The following is a 19,050-nucleotide window of genomic DNA, read 5'->3' as shown; positions in this document are numbered from 1 at the left end:
CACTTACAACTTTGACTCAAACTGTACAAAAACAAATTATGTAACCAAAATGTATGTACCCCTGTAAAATTCTAAAATAAAAAAAATAAAGAGGCATGACAACTGTAGATGGTTTCTGATTCACGTCCATTTCTTTACTTTTTCCTTATACCTTTTCCCCCATCATTTCCTACCACAGACCTAACAATTTCTTTCCTTTCTCCTTGAACAATTTCCTTCTATAGATGTAACGGTTCAAATTGAGGGCAGAGCTAATCTACTCGTTAAAGGTTTACTTAATGTGTCTCTCCCTCTGTTTCTACCTTGTTAAAATGGGGATTAGAACTGTATTTTCTCATCAAGTTATAATAAATGAAATACTTAAAGTGGCAAATATAGTTAGAACTAAATAAATGTTAATCATAATCAATTAAATGTCATCATATTGTGATCATTATAATTGCCAGGCTTGCTGCTGGGTGCTGGAAATTCAGTTCAGAGACTACTGCCATTTAAAGGAGACCGACATATAAACAAAGAAATATTGAAAGGGGGTCCCTACTGAAATGAGGAAATAAGCCAGTGGCTGATGGTCTGAAGGAGATGTGAAAGCCCAATAAATGCCCTGTTGCCATAGAACCGTGTATAACAATGGCAGGTGACCAAGAAAAGTAAGTGTTTTTAAAAAACTGTACTTGCATGGGGCATCAGAATTCCTGTCTCCTGGCTTCAGGAATTCTAAACATCTAACTACAATGGCCTCTCCCTGCAGATCATGGAGGCATAAAGCCACTGCAAAGAAGTCTTAGAGCCAGCTGAATTCCAAGGCGTCACTGGCATCTGTACAAAGGGCTTTGAGCTCACTGCAGCCGAGGCCAAATTAGAGCCAAGAGTAAAAGGAAAGGGATTCCAGATGCTTCCAAACAAGTGGCGAGCAATGCACTTGCTCCACCTAGCAAGGGGCACCCATGAAAAGAAGGCATCTATCTCCCAGCCCAGTGCTGAGGTCCCAAGGCCCCAGGGACACTGCCACATCTGCGTTCTCATTTCTGCTGCCCACCCAAAGAGAGGTAGTCTCTCTTCCTGATAGAGCTTTCTGTGCACAAGCAGAGCCCACACTCTCCTGCCAGAAGAGCCTTTCCAAACTCTGTCTTATATTCTGATATTCTTTTACTCCTCCACACCAGAGGTACTTACTCGATTGTTTCAAATAAGTCAGCTTGCTGGGAACCTTTAGGGGAGGCTGATATTCTAGGCATTCCAAAGCAAAGGAGAACCTACTGCTTCAGGTCACAGAACACTAATCCTTGTACTACTAATTTTTTTTTTTACGCTCAGGATAAATGAAGCTTTAATGTAACAGAAAAAATACAATCGTGATTCACTGTTTTTTCACTTCATACTATAGGAAAAGGTCTCAGTATTTTTAAAAATCATGGGTTTTGTATAGCATTTATTTCTGAGAAATTCAAAATTGCTGTGTCATTTATCTTCCAATATCATTGTGCGAGTGGGCTTCTAACTTCCTATTGACCCCTCTGGCTGATAACAACCAGATGTTTCTTGCTAAGGGTGAATCTAATCACAGTGGTTGCTGTGATATGTGACCACACACAAGGCTGAGTGTGACAGATGGACAGCTGACAGTGAGTGCATCTGGGAGGGCTGACAGTCACCAACAGCCAAAAGAGGAGAGGGAATGACCCCTTCCATCAGGACATCCAGAAAGAAAAGAGAAGACCTTCTAGCATCTGAATTTGTCGTAGGTTTAGTTAGGGAACAAACAACTACTAACTGAAACTCTTTCCTAATGCTTAGTAATTTCTGTAAAAATGAGTTAGAAGATTCAGCACTGTACCATAAGTAAATATTATCAAGTTGATATTTAATAAATAGCATTTCAATTTCTTTCCACTCTAGTTAATTTCTAAGTTAACATAATTCAATTTCTATAATGTTAATACGTATCATGTTTACCAGGAAATTGAACAAAAATTCCAGCTGAAATATGAAAGGAGTTTTCTCTTATGAGAACTACAGCTGAAACTACTTTTATGCTACAACTCAATAAACACCAGTTTTCAAAGACAAGATTGAGAGAAAAACACATTCTACAGTAGATATTACACGTTTGGCTCTTTGGAACTGGAGCTTGATAATTTAAGATGACATTAATGAACCAAAAGATGGAATCGTGATATCTTTGTGGAAAAGAAAAAGTCCCATTTTAACAAACTGAGTAGGTCATTCAATATATACACTATATTAGTAAAAACCCCAATAGATCCTTGATGTGATTTTTGTTTTTAAAAATATACCAAAAGTTGCCATAAAACAAATAAAATCTGGAGATATTTGAAAACGAAAGGAGAGGTGGCGAGCATGGCAGAGCACCTGTACTTGTACTTAAGCTTTCTTGTGGTCCTGCCTGTGTCCTTCCTCTGTGTCCCTTCAGAGCCTTTGGGGCCCTCCCCTCATTGTTCTGACTCTTCCTCTCTCATGTCAGCTCTGCTCTGGACCAGGAAGCAATGCTCCTGAGTGATACCCTGTGCTTTTCACCAAACATATCCACTAACCAACTGGTTAAACGCCAGTGAAAATGTCTTTTCTGTAGGATTTTTCTTTAAACATTATTAAATAATATTCTTTTTTTTTTTTTTTTTTTTTTTTTTTTTTTTTTTTGAGACAGAGTCTCACTTTGTTGTCCAGGCTAGAGTGAGTGCCGTGGCGTCAGCCTAGCTCACAGCAACCTCAAACTCCTGGGCTCGAGTGATCCTTCTGCCTCAGCCTCCCGAGTAGCTGGGACTACAGGCATGCGCCACCATGCCCGGCTAATTTTTTATATATATATCAGTTGGCCAATTAATTACTTTCTATTTATAGTAGAGACGGGGTCTCGCTCTTGCTCAGGCTGGTTTTGAACTCCTGACCTTGAGCAATCCGCCCGCCTCGGCCTCCCAAGAGCTAGGATTACAGGCGTGAGCCACCGCGCCCGGCCAAACATTATTAAATAATATTCTTTACCCATGATCCACAAGGTGCCATAGCAAGACTGGGGTTGTTTTAGAACCCCATGTTAAAAAGAACAGTGACTGTATGTGAAAGTGGCTGCCTTCCTAAGGGATAAGGATAATAAAAATGAATATTGATAATGCTAAATGGCTGCTAATTGGGGTCAATGTCTCTGGTGAGCTGTCACAAGGCAGCAGAAAACTAAAATCCTATCCCTTCTGCTGGTGACTTTTATAAAATAAATAATATTTGATTCTTCAGAAATACCTTACAAACACTGAAACTAAACGTCCGTTCTCATTCAAATGCCAACATTTTGGGGATAGGCAGAGGGCTACACCATTTAAAATTGTATATTTAAAATCAGAAAATGATTTCTCAAATCAAGAATACTTTCCATTATTGGATTAGAAATTCATAAATTCTGGATAATAAACTACTTGCTATATTAGCTCTGTTCTAGTACAAAAAATAAAAAAGTAGTTTATAGAAGACTAGTAGGTCTGAATGTCATTATGAACTACAGTTGACTCTTAAGCAACAGGGGTTCATTACATGCAAATTTTCTTCTGCCTTTGGCATCCCTGAGACAGCAAGACCATCCCCTCCTTTCCCTCCTCCTCCCCAGCCTATTCTATGTGAAGATGACAAGGATGAAGACCTTCAGGATAATCCACTTCCACTTAATGAACCCTAAATATGTTTTCTCTTCCTTATGATTTTCTTAATAACATATTCTTTTCTCTAGCTTACTCTATTTTAAGGATACAGTATACAACAACACATATAACAGACAAAATATGTGTTAATCAACTGTTTATGTTATTGGTAGGGCTTTGTCAACAGCACACTATTAGTTGTTAAGTTTTGGGGAAGTCAAAAGTTATATGTGGATTTTTTTTACTATAGGGGGGTCTGCACCCCCAATCCCCTTGTTGTTCAAGGGTCAATAGCACACAGATATGAGACAGACCCATTTCTAAAACCATTTTATATCTGTCCTTGCTTTGCTGTTTTCTTTTTTCTTTTTGGTGAATGCTATCTTGTATTTCATACATCTTTACAAACTACCTTAAAATATTCCTAGAAGGAAAAGAGAATAAAAATAGAATAAACATACTAACACATTTGTAGCCAAAAGGATTCAAATTAAAGGAAGCACTTCTAGTTACAGAGACATGTAGAAAGTTTTTTGAGAGCCAGGCCGGGCCCAGGTACAGTTCAGTAGGAGAACTTGTAGACCTCTGAAGCATCTTCTTAATCTGGGATTCTATTAAATATATTTGCTTATTTACCAAAAGACAGGCACATTATGTTTCTTAATTAACAAAAGTATTGTAATAAAGAGAAAGTGGGGATGGGAATGACATGGTTTACTATGGTTTAACCTTGCAAATTTCTGCTTCCGGTGATCATTTTCAAAGACATGTTACAAAAACGGTGCCACTGCCTATGAGCCAAAGGTATGTCTTCATCACATCATGTTCCATAACTTACCATGTGTGCCCGAAAAAATGCGGGAATGAACGACTGGTTAGATAGGTTGAGAATCCTGGAAGAGTCTTTCAGGACGTAGATACTGCCAAAATCAACTTGAGGGGGATATACGTAGATAACTGGGCCTTCTCCGATGCTCTTTAAGTGACATACCTGAGTTCCACATGAGAGAAAGAACTTAGGAACAGATGGAAATGGCTAGTCTTTAAAATCAGTTAAAACAGAAGCTTCCAGCCATCCCTTTAATAAAGAGTAGGGGCATAAAATGGTGTTTATGAGAAGACATCCCTTCCCCCTGGTACTCCGTGGTCGGAGGGGAACAGATGGCCGTGCTGTGTCAGAGCTGTGACTCTAGGCTGGAAATCGTCTCTAAGGAGGATGGTCAGCTTCCCCAGGTCAGCCCAGAGCCGCGCATTGAGGGGAAACCAGAATCTTGGTCCCCCACATCCCACGTAGCACTCTAGCCTCAAGAATACTTAGAATGGGGTTAAGGGCCAGAACTCAAGAACCAGATGTGTCTGGGTTTGAGTCCCAGTTCTGTTGCTTTACAAGAAGCATGGCAGGCAGGGCTGGGCCATTGTACACAGTTGTGCAGGATGGGGACTGAAATCCACTGTGCTCTGCTCCCCACTCCCTGTGCCATTGGCCAAGTCCTGGAGGCGTCTCCCCGAGGAAGATGGGTCCTTTTCTTTCATAAAGTGCTGTCTGCTCAGCAAGCTCCCTCTCATGGGCTGCCTCTGTGCAGGGGGCTGAGGGGGGTGCACCCTAGTAGGTGACCTGGACTGGTGGCACCTTTGGGGACTGGCCTGCTTTCGTGATGCTGCTTTATAAGTTGGGTGGCAAACCTATGGCATCTGACAGGGAAGAGATAAAAGAAAAATCCTAGCTTTCTATACTTTCTAAGTAATCAGAGTCACTTCAAACAAATGTAAGCTGACATCACCAAGCTCCCAAGTAAACCAAATGTTTAGGCATACAGAGCCTGTTGGGCAACCTCCTTTAAGATCCAAAATTTATCTTTTAATTCAGCCCAAGCAGTGGTAAGTTTTCCACGTCTCCCTCTACCATGCTTGGAGAGAGACTATTTCTCTTAACAGTGTGAATAGGTTAATTTGGCCTATGAGCTGAGTTAAGATACAGGAAAAAACCACATGAGCAGTGAAGGAAACTGATCTCACAGCCCACATGTGACAAACTAGTGATACCCAAACCCAGCTTTGCAGCAGGAACAACTGGGGACCTCGTTCAACATACAGATGTGCTGGCCCCTTTCCTTCAGAGATTCTGATTTAAAAGGTCTGGAGGGGGATCAGGCATGTATGTTATATGTGTGTGCACGTGTGCATGTGTGAGAGTGAGAGAGAAACTTCTGACACTCAGTTAGGTATAAGAATAACTGCTATAAAATACCACTTCTTTTAGATGCATCTGCAAATAGATTCCCTACAGTAACATGGCACTGGTATCTTACCATTGCACGGTGAAAACTCCAAACAACTGGAGCATATGTGAATATGGCACGGGCCTATGTGAGGGAACCTGACAAGTGTGACAAGAAGTACAGCAATCTCAAGTGCAGCTCTGAAAACTGGCTCTCACCAGAGGGGGGTCCTGGCTCCCGAAGGTCGAGATGCAGACGGCGGACCCATATTCCCCAGTGACCTGGGTCTCCAGGGCTAGCGGTATGTGCACGGTGCCATTGGGCGGGATGACCCCGAAGGAGACGGGACTAGAGAGCAGCACGGCAGACGGGTCCTCAGACACCTAGAGGGAGGGACAAGCCGGAGGGCTGAGCATGCCCATGGCACAGTGTGGAACAAATATCACAGTAATTTATTTTGACATAAGTGTTTTCCTGAGTCCACAGAGGTCCTTTGGAAATGTCTTATTGCGTAAGCAAGTAGCTGGGGATGAGCACCCCAATTCAGCCAAAAGGAAGTTTGGTTAAGCAGAGTATGCATAAGGCCAAAAATCCAGAGTGCCCAACAAAAATTATCCACAACATGAATTAGTTCAGCTTTCCACTGCCAAGTTCTATAACCTGGCCCTCTGCACCTACAAGCATCACTGCCCACCACCTTGTCCCTTTGTGCTCCATCAACGGAGGCCACTGGTACCTCCCGCACACACGCTGCTGCTTCCTGCCTCCCACCCTTTGTGCTGCAGTGCCTCCTCCTAGAATGCCCACTCCCGACAGCCTACCTGGCACTCTCTTCCTGAATTCCTCCACTATGGTACCTCTAGTGCCCTAAGGTGGGGGCTTTTCCTCTGTCCCCAAAGAGCATCTTGTGAAGTCCTTTTCCACGGCACACATTGGACAGCACCGTAACCATCTATGTATCCCACTTCTCTATGGCTGTAAACTTCTTGGGGCAAGGCCCAGGCATCTCCTCTCGACATGCCCACTTTCTGGCCCATTCAGTACGTGTTTTGTTAAATGAGAGAATGAGTGAATGAATGAATGCTTACCAGTGTTTATTACCAATGTGTGTTTCTCAGAACCCTGTTCTGAAGCACATGACTAGCTTTTATGCAGCAACAAATAAAAATTTAAAAATCCCACTGAGAGATTCTGGGAAATACTTCTCAGAGCCTCAGGTCCTCAGGAGAAAGAGGGAACATACAGGTTTGACCTCATACTCTTTCTGCATCTGGTCGGGCCTAATGCAGCCCAATCTGACTCAGTCCCCCTGTGCAGCAGTGTTCTGTCAAACCCTGCTGGAGTCTGAGGCAAAAGGAGAAATTAGTCATGCTGATCCTACCTTTATCGAAGTTTTCATATTTTGTTCATTATGGCTCATTTTTGGAATTTTGATTTTTTGGAATATGGCATGAAAATATTAAGTATTAAATATCTTGAGTACTGTTTGGCTTCCCCTTAAATTTTGTGCTCAAGTCAAGGGCTTCACCCTCTCCCCAACCCTGTTGTGTGGAAATTTCTTCCTCTGACTCCAGATGTAGGCTCTGCTGTGAGTTCGTGAGACGATCACGTGCTGTGTAGCATCAGTCTGTCTTGCTGCTGAGCATCTGGGCACTAGACTTTGACTCTTGTCACCCCCACCCCTGGCTCTTGGTCCTGTCTCAGAGAAGCCCACAGAATAATTATAATTCTTTCTTTTACATGACAACCCTGTGACTAGTCCTAGCTACATCTACTCTGCTCCAGATTAAACACTTGACTTGGTTCCTCATGTGACTTGGATTTGTAGATGCCATGAATTGCCATTTTGGTTACTCTGAACATGAACACGATACATTTTCTTTTCAAGTTTCCATTTAAAAAAATACAATGACAACATCTGAAAACAAAAGTCTGGCTGTGTTCTGACTGGTGGCTATCTCCTTCCTTTACCTGAACACTGTATTTCTCTGATGCAGCCTATACCTGCATTGCATCTGTGGCCCCCACATTGCTGTTTTTAACTAATATTGAACTTGTAGCCAAATAGACTCCCCATTTGATTTCTTTACATGAATTTTTATTAGAGTACTGTACTTACATAACTTGAGTTTTAAACTCGAATGCACTCTTGGTAAACTGCATCTCATTAGTAACCTTCCATTGCTCTAGTCTATACAGACTTTTCTGAATTGTTTATCCATACGTATTTAACTGCTTTGTCTCCTACCTAGCTGGGTGTAGTGGCATGTGAACAAACACATTTCATAAAACATTAAGAAGCAATGCTGCCTTTCTCATTTCTGTGTTATCTCTAGCCTTCTGGTCCAACAAACTCACTTATAAATATTGCATTACTATATTTTACTGATGCCATTCAAGTCACAGCCATGGACATAATGAAAACTCTTAGCTCATTTTCCATGCATGGTTAATTCACAGGCAATTATTTGCAGGTGCAATTCTGCATGTTGGCTTAATTGACACTTTCCCTTCTTTATCGAGGGCAATTTCCCTGGGAAATTAACAACTGTTTACACCTGCAGCTGCTCACTCACGCAGATGGCAATCCAGCTGTGACTTTATAATCCCATCCCCAGACCATCCGAGGGTTAAAAATCAGAATTACATAAGGTCATGTGTTCAGGAATATGGCTATTTGGAAGGATTTCTCTTTCTCATCAAGAAAATGCAATGGAAGAAGAATTAATACTAAAGAAAGGTAAAGTAACTCACCTGAAGCAGGACCTCATAGTATCCAGGGAGGTTATCTTGATTGACAAGCTGGATCGTTTTCTCATACCGGTACTTTAGGAAGCAGTGCCCAAAGTCCACCTCTGTATTAACCAAGCGTAGGGTAGGTACAACACACCTGCTCGAAGGAGCCCATTAAACAATTCAAAACAGAGAGCTTGTTTACATACAGAGAACACAGAGTCCCAAATACATTTGTCACTGTCACATAGTAGTTTTTCTCTAATAACTACATTAGTCATTTTCAAATCTTTTCTCCTGTCATCCCTGTCTCTTAGACCCTGGTCACCACTTTTTAATCAAAAAAGGACTAGAAACAGAACTCTTTAAACTGCTGTCTTTGGTGGGTAATGACTCATATTTCCACTGTTTTTTGCATAGTTGGCCTTCCTTTGGCAAGGAGTCCTTGTGGTGCAAATTCCTTAGAGTAGTGAGTAGTGATCCGTTTCCATGTCAAACAGGGCCAGTGCCACCAGCATGGGGTCCTAACTAGCTGTGACACTTTGGACCAGTCACAAAGTCTCCCAAGGACTAGCAACAGCTCACATCATCTAAATAACGGTAATAATTCTAATTCCTATGCAGAACAGCTGTCTTGGATTAGTAGGCTCAGGCAGCTGCTTGGCCCAGAACTGGCGCTGTGACAGTGGTTCTTAGTATGGAGATATGCAGTGGGTGGAGCAGGGGGCAGAGGGCAGAAAGTTGTGTGCAGGGAACAAAGAAGTTGAAGCCATGTTTGCAGCTGGCCCTATGATTAGGTGACCTGGGTTTCATTTGGTGTCTGTAACCCTCAGTGTCTAACCTGACTATGTCATTGTGGCAATACAATGCGATGGTGAAGAGTGCTGGCTTTTAAATTAGCAGAGCCAGGTTCAAATACTGACCTTACTAAGTACAACCTGTGTTACTTTGGGCAATTTGCTTTCTGTCTCTGAGTCCCATTTCTCTCACAGGTAAAATTAAGGTATTCTTGGGATTGACACTGGCATTATGAACTCTTCTTAGGGCATTGTGGGAAATCCAGGAGATAATATGAATGAAGGGCATAGCCCAGTGCCAGGTAAGTGCTCAGCAAGAGGTAGTGAACCCATGGTGGAGGCCCAGCAAACTGTCACCGCTGGCTCTCTGGAGAGAGTTTGTTGAGGGTGCAGTTCTAAAAGCAACTCTTTTGTTGAGAGTCAGCGAGCAGTTCCTACAGATTATACCGAAGATCACGACATGAAAGAGGCTTTTTTAACCCCAGAGTTTGTGATTTAACATGAGATGGATGTTCATTTTTAGCTAGAATGAAGTTGTCAGTTGACCCAATGACTTTCTTAAAGCTCACCCTTTACTGCCTGAAAGAATACTGTGACTGAGAGAGTTTATAACATTTGACTTGGGTTAGAGAGTATATATTAATAGGAAACTCAGAGACTCTTTAGACTTTCTTTTTTTTTAATTCCAGATTTCCTATTGATAGCTGCAGGGTAAAGGGGCTAGAAAGTATCAGAATGAGCCTGCATAGAAAAGAAATGCAAGACTAGACTACAAGGAAAACTTGAGTATAGAAAGGACTAAGCTGAAAGAGATTTTGCTGTTTTTAAACAAAGAAACAAAAACATTAGATCTTGAAGGAATACTAAGTAGGTCAAGGCAATGCAACGCGTTCCCTGTGGGTAGAGGAAACCCTAGTGAAAGTTCTTTTAGTGCTGTTATTTGTCTTCATCCAAGCCCAAGACACATGAAATGGTGCTAGTTCCTATCTCTCAACCAACCAGCACATCCACCCCTTCTTTAAGGTGTATCTTCCTAAGATTCATGAAGAGACCAGAATTATAGAGATTGAACATATTATTAGTATTATCAGTTTTACTAACTCATTTTCTCTATTTCCTATACATAACCTTTTCATAGAACACTTTAAAGACCCAGATGTGGACAATGTTTGCCTTGGGAAGAATGTGGCCCCATGATTTTATTTAGGATCATCCCTCATCTCCATTCTCAGAATGACTGTAGTTTGGGCAAGGAGACACAGTCAACAAATGGCTGAGCCAGGATTTTAACCTGACTCCAGAGCCCATGCCTTTCTGCCTTTCTAAAAAAGAATGCTGGTGATGGTTCTGAGGAGTTTGTGTTGTTAGAGATGAGTCTCATTCGGGCAGCCCACCCACAGCCTGCAGCTCAAGTCATAGCAACAGTGTCCTGGAGCAGGGACCTCTTGGCTAAATGGGTCTTTTACTACGGGACTGAGAGGAGCACCTTCCTGCTGCATAACTCTGGAGTACTATATTGAAAGATAAAAATAACACTCAGTACCTCTTCACCTCTTCCTGCTAAAACCCTTCGGTTACAGACTTTGAAAGTGAGATCCACTCGAGAGCACGACTCCTATTCCCAGGGTTCTCTGCACTGTTCTCTGCGAAACACACACAACCCTCCCCGTCTCCACCAAAGGTGCTTTAGAAACATTTGCTGTTTTAAAGCTTTGTCATTTGAATATCAGACTCAACTTCTCTTCCCAGAGAGGCAGAGGGAATGCAGTGTGCCCTGGCTGGCAGGGGAGCTGCCTCTGGGAAGCAGCCCCTTATGGCTGCTCTGGGGAGCTCTGGAAAGGGGAGAGGCGACTGCTACCTTGCTGTAATTAAGAGCGCCAGCACTTCTTCTCCGACGCCCTCCACGTCCACCACCAGTGCCAGCTCATATTTCTGCACAGTGTTGGAGCATAAGGTCACCTGGAAAGAAAAAGGTGACAAGTTGCTCTTCTAAAAGGCTAGCGCTCTCTCTACACAGTGGGGAGAGCAGCTGGAAGAGGACCTGCTCAGTGTGGTTTCTAAGTGCTTTACGGATATATGTATGGCATTCTCCATTTTTAGTTGAACAAGTTACATTGTGGGGTCAGGGCATGCTGGGTGTTTTCAAAGGCCAGGGTAAAAAGCAAATGGCTTTTAGTACAATGGGTTTGCTCATTTGTGAGGAGGTTTTATCAAAGAAGCTACATACCAGTGTGAGGGGAAAAAAGACCATGAAGGAGGAACAATATCAAACCAACTTTAATTATTGCAATTTAAATTGTTCCTGGCACCTCTGGCCTATATGAATTATGGAAATTCAACATACTAATCAAACACTAAAGTGAAATTTCTCTTATGGCAAAATAAATGAAAAGAACCATGTCAGTTCCAGAAAATGGCATAAGAAATCAATTAGTCTGTTTTACCAAAATCTTGCCCACTCCCTCATTCCTTATTAGAGCAGAAAATAGGAAGCTCCAAAGACAGGTCTATTTGATGATAATATCTGGTCAGAACATTTTACCTGGTTTTTATTTGCTACTATGAAACTTTACAGGTTAGGCTTTTGAAATCTTTGTTATAATTTTTAATTGCTTTAAAATGATTTGTACTGGAAGAAATACATGTAAGCCTAGAAAACAGCTTCTGGCATGGGTTAAGGCTTTTCTCTCTATAAATTATGTATCAGGTACTAATTAAAATTTTCTGGGTTGCAGAGGGAATCACTGAATGCAAATTTGAGTCCACACAGACTTGGTTGAAGTGCAGATCAGGAGAGAAAATTGAAGCATGGAGAAAATTTGTTCAAATATAAAGTAAAAATGAAGTCATTGATTTGGAAAGTAAACTTCAGATTTGGACCGAAACAGAGTACCCTTGTGTGCCTGTAATGGATGTATTTGGAATGTGGTAAGAGGAAAGAAGCACAAGTGGTCCTGGCAGAAGGCTGCTAGAGAGATGCTCTGTCTTTTAAAGTCTCCCCAAGCTATCTGGGAGGGACAAAAGAAACAATGGAAAGACAGGTAACATGTAGGCTGAACACTGCTAAATAAAAAAGAAACAACTCCATTGCAGCAGCACTGCTCCCAAGGAAGGTTCCAGTTAGTAATCCTAAGAGGTTATAATGACACATGTTATCAAACCTCATTAGAACCGTGGAGAAGCCCATGGAAGAGCCAAAAGCTTCTAGAAATGATTTAGGATGAGTGTATTTGAGGTGAGATACTATGAGGCATTTACAACAAATTTGGGGGATAAAATGATGCCTAGATTAAATATTCAATGATATAATGACCAAAGAGAAAATTACCCATCTTAGCTAAGAAGTTTTTTTTCTTTCCCAGAAAGTAAAAGAATCATTTCAATTTAGCAACCTTCCATACTGCTAGACCTAACTGTTTGGAGAAACAGAAATGAGGAAAGACAGCTAGAAACTTTCTCAGCTAACTGTGAAATGATTTTGCTAGTGGCACCGTAAGACTGTAACCAAGGCATTCCACTGCCCTGAATTCAGACAAAACACGAAGTGTAAAAAAGCAGCTTTCTCACTATGCCTTGTGGACCTCAATATAAAGCATGGATAGTAACATCACATCCACAATTTGCCATGAAGCCCAGAATCATGTGAACATCTGAATAAACTAGATATCATCTTTGGCATAAATGTCACTATTTATTGAAATAAAGGATCTGAGCTGAAAGAAAGAAGAACCTAAGTATCAATGAGTTCTTTAATCTGTTTCTATTAGTACCGATGGGTGTACTGTCTGTATAGAGCAGCAGTTTCATTAGAAATACTTAGAGTTGCCTCTTCTGTTGAAGGCAATGCATCTAGAGTAATGTAAAACCACTGGAGCAGTTCCAGTTTCTTTGACCAATGTATTGCATCTGGTTTCTTTTGCTGCAGCAGTTTATTTCTTATAGGCCCATTTTTCTATGTGGACAGGCACTCCCTCCCGCTGACACTGGACATCATACAGCAAACTCTAGAGGAGGTCCCAATGGCTAGCTGAAGGTTCAGCTGCTTGGCTGTGTGCGCCAGAAGGTTGTGCACCTTACCCTGATAGCAGTGAATCCCTGGGAGCGAATGGTGCCACAGTCAGGAGTGATGGTGAACTCTTTTGGTTTTATTGCAGGTACTTCTTCCTTGGTCCAAGACAGTCCTTTGCAGCCTGAATAATGCTCACAACTTGAAATGCTTTTATGGCCAAGGCCATCCCCAGGGACACGCAATTTGAAGGACATGGGGACCAAAGAGGTATTATTGAGGGAACATATCAAAGTTTGAGGAAACCCTAGAAAACAAAATATGGGGTAAGAAATAAAAGCCCTCCCTATAGCCTCTCTTGAGCTTCAACCTCCCCTAGAAATTGCCAAACTTCTTGAATAAATTGTGTAATTCATCACTACTTAACTCCAACTTGTCATAAATAATATTGTCAATCACACAATCGGTAAATATGTTTTCATTCATTCATCCATCCATTTATGCATTCATCCAATGAACATTTGTTGTCCATTTACTATGTAGCAGGTTAAACAGTAGATATAAAGCAAACCTCTTGATCATCCGGGTCCTTCCTAAGAGACCGTCTCTATTATTAGTTTGCTGAATAGTCTTGCTTAAGTATATTTTGCATTTATTTTTTACATAAAAACTCATATTTTTTTAACATGGCACCATGCTTGCTCTTCTTATTTGCCAAGGTGTGGAAGGAGAAACCTGTATGGTTTTACCTGCTGTGGGACCTAGAGCCTGTCAAGACATGATAGAACTTGTCCTACGGTCGTCTGAGGATTCTGCTCTCGGGGTTGATGACACAGTATCAAATACTAGCCTCTCCCAAGAGATACTTGGCAACCTACTTTCAAACCAGCCAGAGACTTAACACCTGCCTTTTACCTCACTTAGCTTTTACCTCGCTTAGCTGAAGCCTCTTTGTCCTATCATACCCAGCCCTCCTACATTCAGTTTGATGAGACTCGTGCTCCTTTCTTCGAACTCCTGACCATTTTTTTCTTTTGTTTGTTTTTTGAGACAGAGTCTCACTTTGTTGCCCAGGCTAGAGTGAGTGCCGTGACGTCAGCCTAGCTCACAGCAACCTCAAACTCCTGGGCTCAAGCAATCCTGCTGCCTCAGCCTCCTGAGTAGCTGGGACTACAGGCATGTGCCACCATGACCGGCTAATTTTTTCTATATATATATTAGTTGGCCAATGAATTTCTTTCTATTTATAGTAGAGATGGGTCTTGCTCTTTCTTAGGCTGGTTTCGAACTCCTGACCTCGAGCAATACACCCGCCTCAGCGTCCCAGAGAGCTAGGATTAGAGGAGTGAGCCACGGCACCTGACTGTCATGCTCCTTTCTTAAGAGATATGGATCTTCCTTGGCTGGCAGGCAATTAACTGAGCTCTGATATTAGATCCCCCTGGTCATTGGATCTGCTACCACTTTCAGAACAACAAGAATTATCTATAACCATAGGAGAACAAAAATGCATACTTCTATTAGATGCAAACGCTACTCTTCTACTTTGAACCCTACTACAATAAAATAAAATCAGTCTCTTAGAGTAATAACTATTATTGTAGTGGATATTTTCAACCAATCTACTCATATCTCAGCCTTTGTCTACACATTAGGGCAATTGGAGAAAACACATCCATGTCTCCTTTGTGATAGCACATCTGCCAACATTAGTTGGAAGAGATCTTTTATGGAAAAAGAATGGTCAGATTAAGTGCACATGAAGGGTTATTCTTGGAAATTGCAGAGGAAATGCTAGAAATTCACTTTCATAATCATGTAATTACAGGTGACTTTTCTGAACTTGCCCAATAATGACTCTTAAAACTGTAGATGCCTTACCTTTATTTTACCTGACCAGTTATGAGTTAAATGTTCTACAAATTTATAAGGTGTATTATAGAAATGGGGTCCTATAAAGATTCAGATGGGTCTTCCAAAACATCGACCAGACTACTTCCCTGAAGCCAGTAGTTTTTCATAGGATAAAGCCAATTATAATATCCTACTTAGAATAATTTCTTGTATAGTACCTGTAATACTGCACATTGCTTGTCAAGAAGCCTAAAGAAAGGGGATATTGGTTTGTTAAAGACTGAATGGTCATTAACAAGACCAATATTAACAATGTTATTCCTAGGTTTCTGCTTGTACCCAATCTTAATACTATTCTATCTATAATTCCACCTGAATGTAAGTATTTTACAGTTTTAGACCTCTATGTTCCCTTCTTTTAGCATCTAATAAATTAAAAGTCAATATTTATTTTCCTTTTCTTCAAATAATTAACATAATGGGACAGAAAGTCTCAAGGATTCCCAGAGGCACCTCATACTTCTCCCAGTATTTAAATAGTAGATTTAAAAGACAACATTCTCAAGAGGTTCAATTCTCCTTTAATATTCATATTTTTCATCTGATCTAAAAAGCCCCTAAGAATATTGCTTGAAGAAACTAGCAGCTGAAGATCAAAAGTCTGCAAAGGGAAAATCACAAATCTTTAAAAATATGGTATATTATTTAAAATATAACCTTTCTACCAAAGAATGGACCCTATCTAAAGATGATATTAAATTGACTCAGCAACACATACACCCAAAACTTAAGTCATAATTGAGAGACTTTTTGGGATTCATGAGATATTTTAGAAAATGGATTCCTAATTTTTCCAGTAAAATAAAAATCCCCACAAAACAAAGATAAAAGTTTTGGCAGATCATTATGCAAATCAAGTGACTTTTTTGTCGTTGTTGTTCATAGAATAATTCAGAATATGGGAGATCAATTAGCACACATATACAATCAATTTTGGACATATAAAATTCAGCCTCAGATTTAGAAAATAAATGTGGCCTAGAATTGGGATCCTGTGTCCACTCCAGCGGTCTCTGGCACAGCAACTATGATCCCAAATCTGAGAATGTCTTTGATAAAAATGTTTTACCGGCTGTGAGCGGTGGCTCATGCCTGTAATACCAGCACTCTGGGAGGCCGAGGCGGGCAGATTGCTCGAGGTCAGGAGTTCAAAACCAGCCTGATCAAGAGTGAGACCCCGTCTCCACTATAACTAGAAAGAAATTAATTGGCCAACTAATATATATATATAGAAAGAATTAGCCGGGCATGGTGGTGCATGCCTGTAGTCCCAGCTACTCAGGAGGCTGAGGCAGTAGGATTGCTTGAGTCCAGGAGTTTGAGGTTGCTGTGAGCTAGGCTGACGCCACGGCATTCACTGTAGCCTGGGCAACAAAGCAAGACTCTGTCTCAAAAAAAAAAAAAAAAAAGTTTTACTGCAGATCTCCCATGGAAGAGATAAGAAAGTCTCTGAATAAGAACCAATGAGAAAATTTCTCCTCTGTAGCTGGGACATGGCTGGCTCCTGCCTCACATCCTGCTACCATACTCCAAGAAAACTGTGCAAGTGGGAAGTGGGTCTCTAGAATACAGGTGGACTATGCCCAGCTCACCAAATTCAGAATATGTGCTTATAACTGTCTGCAAACTCTTTAGATGGGTTTGAGCCTTCCTATACAGAAAGATATGAACTGCAACTAAGAAATTAGAAATTGTAGACAATAACTTGCCTACCTGGGGAATATCATCTTACACTGGAAGAGTTATAAAGCATATTATAATGTGTTAACTCTTTGATCAAAAATTCATAATCCATAAACTTTGGGAAATGTATAGTATAAAAATAGTATTATTGATCGTGAATTGGCCAAGCTCTCTGAGACTCTTGGAATTCCTTGATGAAGAATTCTACCCTTAGTACTGATAGCTATCAGATCCAGTTAGCTCCCTCTGGAACTCATAGACTATTCACTTTCTGAAGTAATAGCTGGAAGATCCATGTGATTACAAGTCTTTCGTTAATCTGAGTCAACCTTGCTTCATGATGACAACTATTAATAAATATTGTCATGAACCAACTCACCTATAAGTTTAAGAAACCTTCCTGAAAACCCGACCTCAGAAGCTCTCCATTCTTTCTTTCTTTTTATTTCAAAATATTGAGGGGGTATAAATGTTTTGGTTACATGGATCACTTTTGTAATGCTTGAGTCAAGGCTGTAAGTGTGCCCATCACCCAAATAGTGTTCAAATAGGTTTTTGCCCCTCCCCTCCTCTGCTCTCTCCCATCTGCTTGATTTCCACTGAGTTTTACTTCCCTCTGTGCACACATGTACTCACTGGTTAGTTCCAGTTTAATAATGAGTACATGTGGTGTTTGTTTTCCCAATCTTGAGACATTTCACTTAGGAGGCTTTCAACCTGAAGAATGAGTACTCTGGAAGGTATATTAATGAAAGTGGTCTTCAGGGCCTTCTAGCAACTGACCCTGCAGTTGAACTATGAGGTGGAACTTTGAGGGAAAAGATGTCCCACAAAAGCTGAATTATTGGCTGAAGACATGTTGAAAAATACTTTCACTCGAGATCTTAAATGGAGGTTTTCTAAAAAACTTCCAGAAGCAGATGACCTTCAGAAATAGAATGCTATTTTGAGATCCCCAGAACAAGCAGACTTTACATGAAGTAAATAGCTCCTGCCCAAGACTGATGGGATGAGATTTCGCTAGACGCCTGACATGACTGATTCTCATACTCTCCTTTGCATGCTTTTGTTCTTTATCATTTTGCCATATTATTCCATTTCCTATCTAAAGGTTATACAATTCTGATAGACTCTGTTATGTCTCCCTTACTGTTAATGACGACTTGCTTGGGCAGGCTTTGCTTACACCTACTATGATGTCTTCTGCCAACCTTTCTAAGATCTGTGATTATTGCAATTAAGCTTTGCCCTGATTCCCTACTTTACACCCTCCTCAAGTCAATTTCAATATTTCCACTTGAGTTAAATACTTCCAGTTCATACCAGGGTCATGGAAAAGACAGCTATAATGCATCTTTTAATGCCTATGTTTAGCTCAACAACTCAGCCCTCAAATCCCAGACAGATCATCCTCTTTTGTAATAGCTTCTCTGTCCACAATAATCATTTTCCAAAGAACTATTTTCCCCCAAAGTAGATAGGCCTACTCGAAATGAAGCAGAAGTCAAACTGGGAGGCAAGGAGGCAAAATAGAAAACATTATAGAATATGTATCTCGACTAGTATTTCTCAATCTTTTCTTTATCATCTCCTCCAGAAAAAGGTAAATTAATTTTAAATAAAGAAAATTAATTAATTAAATATGATTTAAATTAGATTTAAATTCTCCTAATAAGAGAAATTAAATATTAAGGGGTGAGATTATGTTGGGTAGGATGGAACTTTGGAGAACCACAAACCATTGTTATATCTAAGTTTTTCTAACCACTCAAAGACCAATTTTTGCCCCTTTGGGGTCAACATCACCCCTGTGACAGTACACAAATTCAGAAAGATCTCAATTGAAATACTAATTTCACCACTACCGTGTGATCTTAGGAAATTATTTAACTGTTCCAAGACTCGGTGCTTCCATCTCTAAAATGGGGATATTGCAGTACCTCCCTATAGGACTGCTAAAAGATCTCAGCGTATTACTGCATGCAATCCTCTTAGCAGTGAAACACAGGAAGTAACCAATAAACGGAGCTTATGCTGCTACTATTGTT

At 40.7% G+C, this 19,050-nt stretch overlaps 1 protein-coding gene across 2 annotated transcripts in view; it reads right to left on the bottom strand.

The window, feature by feature from the left end:
* HYDIN (HYDIN axonemal central pair apparatus protein) overlaps window positions 1-19,050 on the bottom strand; it is a 315,495-nt gene that overhangs the window by 180,614 nt on the left and 115,831 nt on the right. For both annotated transcript variants that reach the window (XM_012772427.3, XM_075995778.1), the window contains exons 14-18: window positions 13,477-13,712; window positions 11,258-11,358; window positions 8,624-8,759; window positions 6,088-6,252; window positions 4,489-4,641 (exon numbers count right to left, since the gene is read on the bottom strand). In XM_012772427.3, coding sequence (XP_012627881.2) covers window positions 4,489-4,641; window positions 6,088-6,252; window positions 8,624-8,759; window positions 11,258-11,358; window positions 13,477-13,712 — 791 coding nt within the window. The remainder of the gene's footprint in view (window positions 1-4,488; window positions 4,642-6,087; window positions 6,253-8,623; window positions 8,760-11,257; window positions 11,359-13,476; window positions 13,713-19,050) is intronic.

Source organism: Microcebus murinus, chromosome 20 (assembly GCF_040939455.1).
Source record: "Microcebus murinus isolate Inina chromosome 20, M.murinus_Inina_mat1.0, whole genome shotgun sequence".
Classification (NCBI taxonomy): Eukaryota; Metazoa; Chordata; class Mammalia; order Primates; family Cheirogaleidae; genus Microcebus; species Microcebus murinus.
This window is presented reverse-complemented; position numbering and strand designations above follow the sequence as displayed.